This window comes from Netta rufina, assembly GCF_964035555.1.
Source record: "Netta rufina genome assembly, chromosome: 1".
In the NCBI taxonomy this organism is placed as follows: domain Eukaryota; kingdom Metazoa; phylum Chordata; class Aves; order Anseriformes; family Anatidae; genus Netta; species Netta rufina.
In genome coordinates this window covers 117,998,659-118,014,941 of record NC_140123.1, presented here as the reverse complement: position 1 = coordinate 118,014,941, position 16,283 = coordinate 117,998,659, and the positions used below count along the sequence as shown (strand labels likewise).

Genomic DNA, 16,283 nt, shown 5'->3' with positions numbered 1-16,283 from the left:
GTCAAGATTACAATAATTTTAGAGTGTGTCAATTATATGAAAAAGTTAATTTACTACATTCAGCTTACACATTATTAACTGAAAGGCTCAGCCAAAATTAAAGGCAAAAGCAGTCAATTCAAAACACTCTCTGTACTGCATGTTCTATTGATCCATACCCAAGATCTCTCAAGGGACATGCTATAAGCGTAATAATGAGTAACTGGGCCCTGAGTAACAGACGTCAGATTTCCTAGAAATTAAAGAATAAACAATTGTCCCTGAGAAACATTAGCATTTTCTTCTATTGGACGTTAAAATCGTGTATAAAAAAATATTGCATTTTATACCTGCGTTCCAAGTGTACAGAAATGTGTTGATTATTAACCACCTGGCCATCTATTACAATGCCTTGTAAAAGATAAGCACAAATCAGGACATAATACCAACAAGCACACTTAGTCCTTTGGACAAGTCCCAAGCTATTATGAATAAGGACATTCAGAGTTTAAAAGACGTTTTCAATACAAAGCCTAGGCCAGAGTTCACACCACTTTGCAGGTTAATTATTAAACAAGACAGTTCTTCTGCTACTCTCTGAATACTTACTAAGACATTCTGCTAATGTCTTAATAAGAAGCATCACCATTACCTGTAAATGAACTTGCTATGTTTCCAAAAAATCACACCTTGATGAAAGGATACTTATATTCCTCTGCTAATTAAACAGTCAATTTATAGACCTTCACTGACTTCACACCAGAGGTTTTGTCATTGATTTCAACAGATGAAAAATGAAATTATTATTTTGCCTGAAAATAAGGTTTGCAGAATAAAGCCTGTTCATCCTATTCAAATTCCCAAGATCTGTTTCAAAACATACAGGAGGGAAAATACATGCTTGGATGTTGTTGAGAGCTGAAACTTACTCAGCTGTTTGAACAGAAATAAGTTAGCTGTAATTTCATCATAACAATGGAAAGCATAGCTTAGGGACTGAAATCACGTATTTAAAATTTACTGCAAGCTGTTCAAAACCACTCCGTATTTCAGATGATTTCTGTTTTACTGAGGAGGAATATTCACCTACTTCCTTAGCAGGTAAAGAGAAAGCAACAGAGTAAGGAGAGAAATTAAATGATCTGTCTGTAAATTGATTTAAACTCTCTGAACAGAAACATCAAGCATAATCATATAATCATATTAAATTTCAACCAAGTAAGGCAATTTTTCTAGGACTGGGATGCATTCCAGGTGGTAAGTATTGCTGTTTTAATCTTGGAGGATGAGACACTTTTGGTTACAATATTTGCCCTAAGGCCTGAAATATGACAGATATTTACTTACAATAACAATACAAATAAATAATAAAGCAAAATATGGTCACCAAAAATAATAGAGAGAGAGAGACCATGAAATAGTTCATAAGAACAGTTTTCAGCAGATCATAGTATCAACCCTTTCCTTTTCCAAAATTCTTAGCAAACAACTCCCCTCAAATCTAAAAATCAACTTGACATCCAGGAGAGAAGGGAAAGCCTTCAGGAACAGAAAGGGAGAGTCAGATGATAAAAGAAATAGCAGCAGTTATCAGCCCACTTTCCTTGCTCTTTTCAGTTTTAGCTCAGTAAGCCAGAGAACACAAGCAAGGGCAGCACCTACAGTTCAGTGCTCAGCATTTCTGAATTATTCTGTTTATGTGATTAAATATTTCCTTTGAAATGTTTATAATTTTTGTCCTTGCAGGGAGGACAGATGAGGGAAGGGAAGGGAAAGGAGGAAAAGAAAAAAAGAAGAGAGTAAGAACCAATAATGGTATTGAGAGCAGAGTGCCTGTCCATCAACTGAGAGGCACTACTTCACATTTAAAAAAAAAAGAAAAGAAACACTCCCTCAAGTAGCTCATTAATGAATAAATTTGACAAAAATTACAGGAGCAGTCAGCTACTTTTCCCAATTCATAGTATATTAAATAATGTGAATATGGTGCCTGGGGACAGAACGCAAGGCTGTAAGGGAAAAGATCTCTACGTAAGCATCTCATGCAAGGCTTAAAAAGGCATGATTCCCACACTGAGGAAAAATAATCAGAAACAGAATTATACAATACTTGCTGATTAAGATTGAAAGGATGCTGCAGGATTAGGTGATGGAAATGGAGTAACCATTTTCCTAGGGACTTTGTCCCTAGGAAACAGATCTTGAGACATGCAAAACAAAAACTGACAACTGCCTAATCTCCAGGCTTAAGCAAAGACTACCAAAACATTATGTTACCAAGAAACAGAAGAGAGAAAGATCTTACGGTTCAGGCTCAGCACGAGTGGGTGTATAAAGGCATTTTAAAATTAACACCAAGTACTGTAAGTGGGAAATTGCTCGGGGAAAAGACTGACCTTAAAAATTTATGAATAAGGGACTTTTTTCACAAACCTGCAGTCAGTGGGCCCAAGATGTAGCCAAATGTGGTCTGCTAGCACATCACCCAGTGCTCCATCCTTCTGTGGCCATTCAGTAGGCCTCAAATTCAGTAGGCCTCAAATATCAGAGCTGCCAATTGCATATGATTCTCCCCAGAATACTAAGCAAAAATAATCTTGGGAAGCAGATTCTGAGTACAGCAGGAACAACCTGTTTCCATCAGCAACTCTTCACTCCCTGGGGCCTTCACACAGGGATAGCCAAAAGCAGCTCCTTCCCCACTCGTAGCCCTACCACAGGATACTGCCCGCTCAGTTATGCTGTCACTGCTGTTCAGGGGCACTGCCAAGCAGGTTGAGAAACTAACTTGGATTGGAAACGAACAAACCAAAAGATAAAACGGGATTAATTTCACAGCACAGCCCTACAAACAGCTACATCAGCACAACTGAAGGGGCAAGCAACAAGGGACAAACGCTCTTTATAATGGAGTTGCTGCCAAAGCCCTGGTCTGATCTCCTGAGGTGCTACCACTGTGCTCTGAAGAGATGCAATCTGGCCTGCCTGTGCATCACAAAGCACTCCAAATGTGCAAGCACTCAACAGAACAGTCCCACTAAAAACCTTTGGGGGCTTTAACAAGAAATGACTCACTTTACAGCTGAGAGGAAAGAAAAAAAAAAAAAGAGAGGGAAGAAGCTAATTGACTTGTGTAAAGGCAGAGCAAGGCACTTCCAGTCATGACAAAAATCCCCAACTTCCTATCCTTGAGTATCTCATACTCAACCCATTATTGGTGATGCTTTTATCCTGTAGAAACCCCAACCTAGGATGGACAAAAGTTGAGTATTTTTATATATGTATGATTAATACAATTATACATATAAATTATATATTTTTTATATTTATATTTAAAAGTAGGACTCTGATTAACACACCTTTAAATGGGACCTCCCCAGGTGCAAATAGCCTGTTTCCATACAGAAAAAAGGCCCTGATGGTAAAAGCATAGGGCTCTTTTCCCTCCTCCATGCAGAGCATGAGTGTGCCTTCACGTTCAAAGGTGTCTGTAGGTATGAGTACGTTTTCACACATCCTGAAAAGGTGGATACTTAGAAATGCATCAACACATCTATCCCTAGCTGCCCAGTCTGTGCAGAATACGACCCACTGTCAAGACTTACTCCACAAATGGCAGCACAGATCTAAGCAGAGAGAACTGATGACCTCACACATATTTGTAAAATAATGTATTGTACAAATACACTTAATTTTTAAGCACCAGCAGAGACATTTCCGTGTCGGCACTGCCCTCTCCTGGGCAGAATCAATACTGCAGGGTGTTCAGTAGTCTTCCAAAAGGCCATACGCTATTTCTTCTTGGAGACAGTGCCCTAATATGGTGCCTTCTGTTCTCAAGGGGCAAAGAGAAGAGAGCAACAGGCACTGTCCATTTCAAAACAGCAAGCTGCCTTGTAGTGCTGATCGATCAGTCCCAGGGCAGTCTTTGTCCTACACGAGTTGACTCTCGACAACCTCACCTTCCCCTGCAAGTTGTCAGTTACCTATTAACAATAAGCCTTTCACCTACCTTATGTTCAGGGATTATATTTCCCCGTGAAGACATGTCCTAAGAAAAGCAAGGCCTGTGACGGAATTTCAGCAATTAGGAATGCCAACTCTGCCTCCAACCCTGCCCAACCCTGTTTCCTTTCCCTACCTTAAAGTAGATTTGAACTTGGTGTTCAGCTGAATAACATCGCAGTGGCACATTTGGACACATGAGCACAAATCATGTCAAATGCATGGAAATTATTTCTGATTTCAATAGAGATTTCTCTGTCAAGTAGTTTATATTGAAATCGTGAGTTCTGTGAATGGACTGATATATAAAAAGAAATAGTAGAAATGGCAGAAAACTGAGCTTAGAAAGGCCGAAAAACATCCCGAGGTCCCATTTTCTTTTTGTAATTTGGTCTGAACTCTTCCCCTGGTTTACCCTGTTCTAAAACTACTGCAATGATAACAGTTCCCCTGTTACCCCAAGTATCTGTAACAGGGATGAAACATTCTTGCCATTAAAAATCTTGCAAATTTCGGAACTAAATTTCCCTTGATGAAATTGAAATCCAGTTTGTTTCCTATCCCTACACTGGATTTGGAAAACTATTTTCTCTGCAGTGGCCTTTCACATATTAGAAGACAGTTAACATATCTTTCTCCAGTTTTACTTTCTCCAGATTAAACAAGCCCAATTGTTTTCCCACCTAATAGCTCGATGAGTACTACCACTGTACAGATTACTAATTATTTTCCCTCTGCACAGATATTTATAACAGTGTGTACATTTCTGAAAACACGGTGCCCTGAGCCAGACAATTCCCTGCCTAAGGCCTTAACAAGATCAGTAAGTGTAAGGTTTACTTATCCTGCTCACACATCTGAATATAGTCACATACACAAACCGGTCGCATAAAAGGAAGCACAGAGCAACTGAGAATTTCCCCTCTGGATTCCCAGAAGACAGATGCCAGATCCTAGTGAAAGACAAGGAAATACTCAAATGTTCTGTGCAATTCAACAGTCCCAGCTGAAAACCATCTTGTTTGGACACCAAAGGGAATATTTAGCTTTGCCACTTAATCGTAACTCATCCTCACTTGCAGACCTGGCTTTCAGTCCAACCACATTCAATCATCTAGGAACAAACTGCAGTCTGGCAAGAAGCACGTTTGGATTTCTGTGTAGAGGATCTTCAGCACCACCCTCTGGCCACTTTCACTTACGTTGCAAATGATTCTCTCTACCACTCAAAAAAAAACTAGAAATTTAAGGAGTGAGAAGGAACCCAATCTAAAGTTATTTCTCCTAGATCAAGTTCTACAACAACACCAGAAAAATAAGAAAGCCTACAGAAGAACTGTTCGCCTCTATTTAAACAGATAAATTTCAAACAGGAGGCAAAGCATGCATCACACTTTTAGAGAAAAATAAGATTAGGACCAAAGACATTAGAACTACCCAAAGAGCATGAATTTTCCCTCCTTGATGCCCGCACACACACCTGCCTTAGCCTGCTCCCCAGACAGCAAGCACTGTGTTGTGGCAGAATACCTGATGGCCCACATAAGTAACAGATAAGCTACCTCCGTGCCCTTGGGGAAAAGTGTGTACAGAATATAAATCCTGGTATTATTTTAGAGCTTTACAGCTGACTTCCTGAAATAAAGACAGGGCATTTTCACTCTTGCATGTGGAATATGACAGCTGTCACCCATGAAGCCTTTGTCCCAGTCTCTGAAGTACCTGATGCCATCCACCATGGAATAACAAACACACGTGCTACATACAAGTTCTCACTGTAATACCCTTTTCTCCTTCCAGTTCCCACTCCAAGTGATTAAATCTACTTCAGAAGTCAATTTAAAACTGAGGAAGTTAAAAGATCCTTTTGAAACTGCATTTTTATTGATTCTTTGAACATAGCTGTAACTACTTAGTTACAACTCTGAACATTGCTGACAAAAACTTTGGTATTTTTTGAATCTAACACCTAAAACTAATATGACCCTGTTACTTTGACAGATATGCTGCATAACCTGCTTATTTCAAAAGCATTTTTTTTTTGTTGCCTTTGTTGTTGTTTTCATTTGCCTATACTCACATAACTGTTGTTTACACACATTACATAAAGGAAAACCACGCAACTGCTAAAATCCCAGCTAGGTAGCTCCTGGGAAACATTTAGTTTCTAGGAGTGTTTTGAGAGCACCGATGGGAATTAAAAAGGCCTCTCCAGAGCACAAATGGCAGTTCAGCTTGGTTTTTGAAAGATAAACATCTTTCTGCCACTTAGAAAGACAGCAAAAAAAGGGCTTACAGATGAGAACTCAAGGAGCTTTAACTTAACACCAACGATGAACAGAGCTGGCAAATTCAGGAAACAAGTGGGTGGCAAAAAAAGAATCAGGTAGACTGAAAACCATTCATTCATCTTGCAGGGAGAAGTGAATTGGTAGAAGGGGTTGAAGAGATTTGAGGATAGACTTCCCACAAACAGATAATAGTGAAAGATCAAATTGAAAACACCACCAATATTTACAGAATTTTTTTAGTCACATAGGTCTTCCTAAAAACCAACACAGGAATTGCATCAACTTAGGTATTAGGACTATAAGCAAACCCTGACAAAGTGATCAGTTCCCATGCAACATTGAGCACTAAGCAGTAATAATTTAGACGCATTCGGTGCTGTCAGTGATGACTGCAAAACAGAGCATCACTTTGAATCATCTAAAACTTTTGGTTGAAATGAAATCTGACTGCTCTGAAGGCCATGCTGTAAATGATGGTTTTAACGAACTAGAAACTGGCACGAACCAAAGGCCAGAGCACAGGGGTATTTTCACCATTTTCCTACTGTTTTCAGAGGACTTCAGAGTCTGGAAACCAGTTAGATGCATAAGATCTATAAAAATCTCAGCCTACAAATACTTTTTTCAAGAACTAACAACACAACTCAACCAAACACAGGTAGAATCCTCCAACTGCTTTGTACCATATTGAATCTCCAGAAAGGAGCACTTCTCCAAAAAACAAAACCAAAAGAGATGACAGAAAAGAACACTTAGCAACACAAACGTACTTGAGCACACAAGACCATATATTAATACTTTTCATCTATTCATTGCAATATGTTTCTGCAAATAATGGGTAGTTCAATTCTTTTTATGGTTAGGAATCTGATACAGACACATTCTATGTATTTTCTAAATTCATAGCAGATAGTAGCACCTCCAGAAATAGTACATCCAAATATTTTATTCCCAATACTGTGCCTCATCTAACAAAAAATGCCACATAGCCAGAAGGAAAACTCAAGTCAGTGTTCAAGGATAGTCATACAGCAGTAACACAATTATCCCCTCCAACACCCACCCCTTTTTCCTTTGCAGTGCCTTTGAGAATTTAAGTAAAATGAGTTCTGTTGGTTTAGAGGTTTTTTTTCCTTGCGCACTAACAATCTGAGTGATAAAATCCAAGATTATCTTACAAATGCATGTTATTTTTTTTTAATTCAGCATTTAATCATAAGCTTTAGTTCAGTTCTAGTGAAAACAGTGATGCATCACAAAACCAACAAACTTTGCTGCCACCTAGAGGTAAAATCTTTCAAGGACCACAACGCAAAGAAAAAACACAGCTTTTCCCTTTCCATTATCAAGGCCACCTTCATTTCTCAGTGTATAAACAAAAGCTACAATTGATACTTTCTAATTCCAAAAATTAACATATGAAACGAGCAACACACTGTCAGACCCAGGATCTATGCATCTCACAGCTGTTTACAAAATAAGCTGAAGTACAGGTGAGCAGAGTAACATGCCCAGTTCCTAGCAGTCTACAACTTGGCTCTCTCCTCATCTGAAACCTTCACCAGACCTTTATGTTTAGCAGCCCTTGATGGACTCCCTGAATCAGGCTGAACTCTCTCCAAAGCAATTTACACCATCACCTCACCTGCCTGTCCCAATGAGTGTTAGTGCATTAACAGGGGAGAACGCTTCCTTTTACCGATCTTGTACTTGTCTTTTGATATCTTCAGTGTATGCCCTCTCAAGTAGATCATTGGAAATGGACTAGGAATAAAGCAAGCTTTTCCTTTTCGCTTTTCATCTCCGCAACCTATTTTCCAAACTGAAAAGCTTCAGCATATGTTGTCACTGCATACGCAGAAGCCATTCCATAACTGACCATCTTTGCCAGCTTTCCCTGTGTTCTGTTATACCCAATTCTGAGAGATGTTCAGACAAAATTCTGCAAAACCACATAGGTATGATTCAGATTTACACACTAGAAAATTATGTTTTTCTGTTTTCTTCTATGCTTCTCAATAACTCCAATCGTGCTTATTATCTGATTGACAACTGCCAGTTGCTGAATACTTAGGACCATTTACAGAGACTCCAGGACCTGTTTTCTGAGTGACAATAAATATATTTACATATAGTAAATATACTATATGTAGTTTAGTATGCAAACTAGCTTTCCCCATACATTAATTTGCACTTGTTAACATTGAATTGGCATACAGTTTATCACCTTGCTATTCGGTAGCAGAAATTACCATAAACTTTGTTCTAACACCCTCCCTTTTATACCCTATGCAAGTATCATTAGCTCAGTACTAACATATTCATAAACTGCATATAGGGAAAGTTAAATACCATGGGTTTCTATCACGTTCAAATATTATCACCACCAGCTGTTAAAACTGATTGTAGACTTTGCTTTCTAGCCATTTGCCACTTTTTAAACATAACAACTTTCCTACTTTTTCCATAGAAACAAAAGAATCTTGGGATAACAAAGTTAAGTGACCACTATCATTAAAAAAAAAAAAAAAAAAAAAAAAAAAAAAAAAAAAAAAAAAAACATAATATAACACAGCCATGTCCATACCAGTAAGGTAAAGGCATCTCTGCCCATCCCTCAGACACAGTCAACTCAAACTGTAAGAAAGTCCCTGAGGCTCCAGAACAGGTGAGCCAGCTGCAAACCACCTACTCTGAGTTAACCCTCCTCTGGGCTAACTCCCAAACTATGCCTGTGAATTGCTCCCGAGTTAAATCAGGTCACAGTCCATCCAAACAATTTAACAATTTAATGTGCACAATTTCCCCCAAGTCCTCCATACTGAACACACAAAAATTTGACATCAGCTTTTCCACTCCTACTTTATTCCTTCCAGAAATTCAGTTGTCTACAGCCAAATCATAGGCTTTTGAAGTCTGATAAATTTAAATATTTATTGATTTATTCCAGACAGGTGTTGTTGGCCACTAGAAGCTGTTTCTCAAAACTTGTTTTTGTCCAGCTCATTCTCATTCATACTTAACTGACCAAAGTTTCTATGTTGTTTCCTACTGTCCTCATCTGAGCAACATTTGCATTTTATTTTTTTATTAAATCATCAGTGAACTTCTTTTACTCTGTTGTTTAACTATAAAAGGTATGTATAAGTGTTTGTTTACATGAAGTGGAAAAGAACAGTGAAGAGCTAAGTATACAGCCAGCCTCTCATCCCTAACATGACTATTTTCTTGGTTTATTTCAAGATTACTGATGCATTCCGTCAATCAATTCCAACTCGGATCCCCAAACCAAAGCCTACGAGCACAACTAAACTACCTGTCAAAATTCCCACTGGACATCTCAACAAACCGCTCCAAGACAGCAGTTCTGGAAAGCTACATATTGTAAGGACTGTGTCTAAAACCTGCCTGCAAAGCGGAGGGAGAAGGTAAATAATCGCTTAAATCCATTTTACTGTCATAGATCAAAGAAAATCTGAACCTCAATGCCAGTTACTTCCATTGGGGGAAATCATCCACACACTCAGCACATTAATGGGCACCAACCACAGGACAGCAAGAGAGAGCCAAATTCTTACAAACCAAAGCTGAGAGCTTGTCTGCAGGGACCAAGCTCTGCTCTCCCTTTTCTGGTCATTCTGCAATTTGTCCCTCACACTGGGAAAATGAGATAAAAATAAGTTCCTACTATAAATTTGGTTTTGGCATATTCCACAAATACCAGTATAAATGTTGTCTCCGTATATTTGTACAAGTATACAATAAACTAAATGAAGCAGGGATGAAGAAGGGGCTGTTTTAAAAAAGTGTTTTAGAATGGGTATTTTATGTTAGCTAGTAAAGACAGAACGAAGAGAGGGATGGACAAAAATCTACTCTTTTAAATTGCATTTAAGTTCAATAAAGAGCTCCTTGCTGTGCCAAGCATCACTTTAGAAACATGACTTGAAGGTGAACTATCATCTCCTTAATTAGTATGATTAGCCCCACCTGCACTCCCGCAGATGTTACCTTTCACAAACAGATGCAAGAATTGAGGTGGATGTTGTTTGTATTAGCAATATTATCTTTTACCCTTTTATTTGGACTACAGTATTTAGATTTCAGTTCATTTAAGCTATATTTGTTGGAACTGATCAAAATTTGTGTCAAGTGTAAACAATACGTTGTAACTTGAAAGAAGTACAACTCTGTTTCTGCAGTCTTCCACAATTTTGCCCTCCCTTACAACTGCTCACAATGACATAAAATAAATAGCAGCAGTCATAACTTCATGAAGCTTTTTTCAACCAACTAATTCTTTGCAAAAGTAGGATTAGATCACTCATGAAATAAGTTAGCATTTTCCTTTTTTCTTAAACTATACCTTCTTTAAAGGACTTAAAAAAATCACTCAAGTTTCCTTTCAGCCACTGCACGCACGCATAAAAAAAAAAAAAAAAAAAAAAACATCAGAAGAGGCTCCAGGTTTGTCGTTTTTAATTTTGTGTAAAATAGCAATTGTTGCTCTAACAAGAAAATTCCTGACTGTTCCATTTTTATAAAGTAAAAAACTAACGAGATACTATCATTGCAAGTAACTCCCCCAAGGAATTCTGTAATACCAACTAACATGAATTACTGTTTTAGAATATAAAAATTAATTTATTTCCCTGGTATTAACGTCTCCCTCATTCTTCTTCCCCTAACAGAGTGCATTCCAACAGTCTAAATGGCTCAACTGATAATTTGTGGGAAAGCTCCTTTCACATAGGTCTTTCTTTAAGAACTGCCAAATCCTAATTCCTAAATAAAGCCAAAGCTGGTAGTGATCACAGCACCACAGACAGAATTGGGACTGTTTTGCTGAAGCAAAGAGAGATTTTCATGCATTCAGTTACCCAATTTCTCTCCCTTTTATTTCACAGCTAAAAGTTTTACTTAGCCACTGAGACAGTACACCACATTAGCACTCCTGCGTGACTGTTTTTACAAACCCACAACAGAAACCCATGCCTCCCTCAACAGCTCCACAAGAAATTCTCCATGGGTACTTAAGAAAGGGAAGGTTTAAAAAGATCAGACTACTGAAAAGTTATTTCAGCACGTGCCCTACGAGACACATTTGTGGCAAAGAGCAGAAATTGTAAAAAGACTCATCGAGAAGCCTTCAAATGTAATTCACTAAAGCTGGAGGTAGCAATAAAGTTCTGAGGCTATGTGTGACATATGCTCAGATCCACATAAAGTTCACAGAAGAACCCTATTAGATGCTCTGCAAGTTGCAGGACAAGTGTGTGTATGTGTGAAGAAGCAGAACAGTGTTGAAAAAGCAGGTGTCAACTTGGCACGCTTACCAGAGAGAGATGAGAAGGAGCTTCAGCACGAGAACAGCGTTCGTCTGAAGGGACAGCAACTCATGGATGAGCCAAAGGAAAGACACAAAGCTCCCCACACGCAGATGTGCCAACAGATCTCAGCTCCAAATCAAGCCCACAAAACTCTCACCGAATGTGCTACAATGATCGGTCTGCTCCTCAGTAGCTGCAAATCCCACGTTACAAATTGATGCTGTTTATCAATGACAGCCTTTACTGCCTGTCTACTGAAAGAAAATAAAAACTTCTGGCACAAGAAATTAAATCCTGCAATAGCAGCCTTTGCTTTAGAGCACAGAAGGACCCCTCAAGTGCTGTCAGTTCCTCATCCATAGCACCATGCTGTACTTCTCACCTATTTGTACTGCTGACATAAAATAGCTTCCCCATCTTGTGCTCTGTCTTGAGATGACACAATTCATTTCTACGTAAAAGGGACACAACCCACACAGGCTCTTAAGGACAGAAAAAACCTGACAAGTGGATGCTATAGTCTTATGGGATTAAGGGAGGCAATTACGCATGGGAGAATGAAAGACAAGGAGTGGTCACAGAGATAGAGGTAACTGGAAGAACTTCTGGACAACAGATGTCTGTCCCTTGAACTACTTAGGAGATTTGGCACGCTGGTTACAGGCAAGACAAGGACGTTTCTAGCGCTGTGAAGAGGGCTCTTTCTGTTCATGAAGAGAAAAGGAAACAGTTAGCGTCCTGCACCAGGACTAAACAAAGTCCCGAGTATTCCTTAACCACTCCTGTACAGTTCTGAACGCAATACAAAAATAACATTCAATAATGGATGTAGCTGTGGCATAAACTGGTCAAAGTGAGTGAAGGAAACCCTGCATTTACATGACCTGGGACATGTGCAACACTAAACAAAACTAATAAACAGAAAATAATCCCTAACCACCCTCTCCATATCTCTCAAAGCGAAAGGTTTGCTGAAGGAGTTATTTGGCAAGTTGGTTTGTGTCATGTGGCAAGGTAAATAGATGGATAATCCCTTCAGGTTTTTTGTTTGCTTGTTTTTGTTTTTTACTTAATCATCCATACATTACCTGCAGCATGGTAATGGTAAACATTCATGCCTCAAAAGTGAGAGTAACTACCTTCAATTTTTATTACAGACTCTAAACTAATGATTTCTAATGATGTGGACAAAAGCAGATTAGGAATTACTTTTATATCCATATACTAGGATATGTATCTCATATTTTCCTCCCCTTTAAGCAACTCTGAACACTTTTCATACACTTCATCTTTCAAGCAGCATCTTCTAAGTACAAGTCACTAAAATCAAAGACACTTACGAGGGATAGGTTATTCAAATGAATATTCCATTGGTCAGGTTTTATTCTAGGGCTAGTCTTAAGGGACTTGGCAAAAGGTCAGTATTTCAAGTATACATTTCAAATTCTTCTGTTTCTACCTACCATTGTGGCAGAGATACTTTTTAAAATAGGTCAAAGGTGGAGAGTTTTTTTTAAACTAATTTCATATTTTACAGAAATAAACATGATCAAATCTGTCAAAAGCACTAATGGAAAGATATATTCTTGTATTTCTGCTTACAGTGGATTTTGTAAACCCTGTCCAAAAGATGCAGTTCAAATGAACACTTGATTTTACATCTGTTGTACGTGAGGAGCAGTAACACAATAAAAATAACAGATGTTCTTCTTAATTTGCTGATGACTTGTGTCGACTTAATACAGCAGGCTCCACATAAAGAACATGTCAACAAGTTCACATGGGTGGGATCTGGACAGCAGCACATATATATATACATGGTTTGCACAACATTCTCCCACAATCACAAGTAGTAAAGCATCCACAGAAAGTTCTTGGAGTAAACAACATAGACCACTAAAAGCTGGCTTAGACACCTCTAGGTGTTTCCTCACCTGAATTATTTTAGTGGCTCAACAATGCAATTGCAAAAGTCTTGAGGAGTTGTATATACATGTAAAAGTTGGGATTCACAGTCTCATCTCAAAGTCTGATGCTTTATCCATCACATCAAAAGTTCATCATTCAAGTGAGTAAACGTATTTCTGACTTGTATCAAGTTTCTAAAAGAAAGCTGTCAACAATAAATAATAATAATAATAAAAAATACCAGTTTACCAGCCACCACAAAGTTAACCTCTGGTTAGCTGAATGATCAGATAGGCTCTTTGGGAGCTTTTCTGTTCCGGAGTCCTAAATCCCTTACAGCATTTACCATGGGAACAGGAACGTACATGAGACTAAGAATAAAAACAGAATGCTCAGAAGCCTCAATAGGCTTATGACCCCTCTTTATTTTATATATATATATATATGTATGTATATATATATATATATGTATACATACATATATGTATATATGTATGTATATATATATATATACACACACACACACACGTTATTTCTCTTAAAATATACTCGAAGTACCTTTTCACAGGAAGTTGGTGACCTAGGAAATCTAAACGCTGGAAGGTTTAGCACCTAGAGTTTATCCAGTGCTACAGATATCTCCCAACTCCTACTAATATTCTTATAATAATTCTTAGTTGCCTAGACCTACCTAGATTTCCACAATACATGTACATCTCCACATTATGAATGCAACAAAAAAAGTGAACTTCGGTATTGTATATCTTTTCTGTAAAGCACCTTAAGATCCACCGATTTAAGATGCCAGGTGTAAGAGACAGATATTTCTCATCAAGAAAAGAGACAAATCAGCCCTAATAGCATACTCCAAAGACAAATCACTAGAGAAAATGAGTGTCCTTTTGCTATATGACATGGCAAGGGGGATAGGAGATGCCCCAGCCAGCACGTGGGTGATGCTCTCTCCTCAAGTACCACAGGTATTTTCCCTCCACAGGCTCTACTACAGGTTTACTACTTCCAAAGCCTTTCAGAACTATAATAACCTCCCTTATGTGTACCAGCACACATTAAGCAACACCAAACATGCTCCGTTTGGAATAAAACCCAGTTTAGAGGCTAAGTATTCACAGGGCACTGCTAGCCTGCGGACCCACAGCACGAGGCTCCTGCAGCAAGCAGCTCCCTGCACAGGCTGGTGTGCTGTAAGCCCGTTTAAACCCACTTTTTGGGGTGAATTCCTGCAGCTTCTCAAGTGCTCATGCCTGACGTTGCCGTTTCTCCCCCTGACTGCCCCGGCTCTGACGGGCCGGAGCTCAGGCAGATCACCAGCAAATCCCCGCGGGCAGCAAGCAGGGAACAGGACGGGAAAATAAAAATAAAAACATAAGAAATAAATAAGCGAGAGGGGAGGAGCGGGGCGCTACACGCCGAGGGGGGAGAGGCGGGGGGCGCGGGCAGGGGGCTGCCCTAACCCTGCCGCGGCGTACCTGGGCTGCTGCGGGCCCCGGCCTCCCACCACGGCTCGTCCAGCGCGTCCCCCATGGCGATGAAGGTGATGAAGATGATGAGGATGACGGTGATGAAGATGACGGTGGCACCGCCACGCGGGAGCGCGCTCGCGCCTGCGCTGCTCCCCTAGCGGAGGGGGAGAAGAGTCCTGCCCGGTTTCCGCGCTTTACAGCCGGCGGCCTCACTTGGCGACAGCGGGAGGGGCAGCCGGGCGCTGTACGGCCGCGCGGGGCGGCACAGCACGGCACAACACGCCGGCACCATGGCGGAAGGGGAAGAGGCGCCGCCGCCGGGCTGCTGGTGAGCTGGGGGGGGGGGCGCCGCTCCCGGCCCTCCGCCCGCTCCGGGCACGGCCAAACGGCGCCGCGCCCACCCTGCCCCGCACCGCGGGGCTCGGCCCGCCTGGCTCCACCGCCTTGGCGGGGCCGCAGGGGAAGCGAGGCCGTCGGACCGAGGGGGAGGCCCCCCCGGGCGTGGGCAGGGGGCTGCGGGGCTGGCAGGGGGCGGCAGGGGCTGGGCGGCCGGCGGGGTAGGGTGGGCGCACGGGGAGTGCCCGGGACCCAGCTGCAGCATTTCACCCAGTTTCCTTTTAAGCCCGGCATCTGCACTCCTGTATATCCCGCTTCTTGCGTTTCTGCATTGCGTGCCATTTCTTTCAGTGGTTCTGTGTCCCTGCCCTGCTCTTTGTCCCCTCCACATAGGCACTTCTCCAGCGCCTCGTTACGGACCTGCTGCTTGCGGCTGTGTCCAAACTGATGCTTTTGTTTCTGCGCTGTTACGTGGAGGATGCAAAGTTTTGTGCTCAGCATGCACAGCCTTCTGTGTGCTGTGTTGTCTCGCTGTGGGGGGAAAACCACGCGATGATGTGCGTGCAGATGTAGCTGGGGTCTGTGCTTTGTCTGTGCTGGCTCTGCAAACGCAGCTCTTGGGGATGAATGCTGAGCCTGCTCATAAAGGCAAGCTCCAAGGCATTCATTAAAAATAGGAAAATAAAAGATTTTCTAAGAACTCACAGAAACTGTTCCAGCGGTTCGCACTTAAAGGCTACTTCAGGATGCCAGCACAAATCTTGTTATTGGAGCTGTATCTGCTGAATAAACTGCACAGTTGTATTCCTTATTGCTTGTTTAGAAACTTCACAGGGCTTCTTGGTTCTGCTTATTCTTTAAAAGCCAGCTTAAGTGATTTTTTATTGATTGATTTAAACTGCTGTCTTGTGTATGTATGGCTGGGTGCCACTGGAACAGAAATCGTTTTT

The 16,283-nt window shown here is 40.6% G+C and overlaps 3 protein-coding genes across 7 annotated transcripts in view; 2 read left to right on the top strand and 1 right to left on the bottom strand.

Moving 5' to 3' along the window:
* Window positions 1-11,057, top strand: part of FILIP1L (filamin A interacting protein 1 like) — a gene marked incomplete at both ends in the record, with an annotated part of 149,149 nt that extends 138,092 nt beyond the window's left edge. The window contains 2 exon segments of the mRNA XM_084305879.1: window positions 9,519-9,703; window positions 10,967-11,057. Of these exon segments, the coding sequence (XP_084162005.1) occupies window positions 9,519-9,703; window positions 10,967-11,057 (276 nt within the window).
* The window catches only part of CMSS1 (cms1 ribosomal small subunit homolog), a 232,741-nt gene extending 217,576 nt beyond the window's left edge, over window positions 1-15,165 (bottom strand). The window contains exon 1 of the mRNA XM_084294486.1: window positions 15,004-15,165. Coding sequence (XP_084150612.1) covers window positions 15,004-15,058 — 55 coding nt within the window. The 5' untranslated portion in view covers window positions 15,059-15,165. The remainder of the gene's footprint in view (window positions 1-15,003) is intronic.
* A 109-nt stretch (window positions 15,166-15,274) lies between these two features.
* TBC1D23 (TBC1 domain family member 23) overlaps window positions 15,275-16,283 on the top strand; it is a 31,351-nt gene continuing 30,342 nt past the window's right edge. For all 5 annotated transcript variants that reach the window (XR_014618237.1, XM_084282507.1, XM_084282506.1 and 2 more), the window contains exon 1: window positions 15,275-15,325. Coding sequence is in view for 4 of the 5 variants with exons in the window: in XM_084282507.1 (XP_084138633.1) it covers window positions 15,288-15,325 (38 nt within the window). In the remaining variant the exon portion in view is untranslated. The remainder of the gene's footprint in view (window positions 15,326-16,283) is intronic.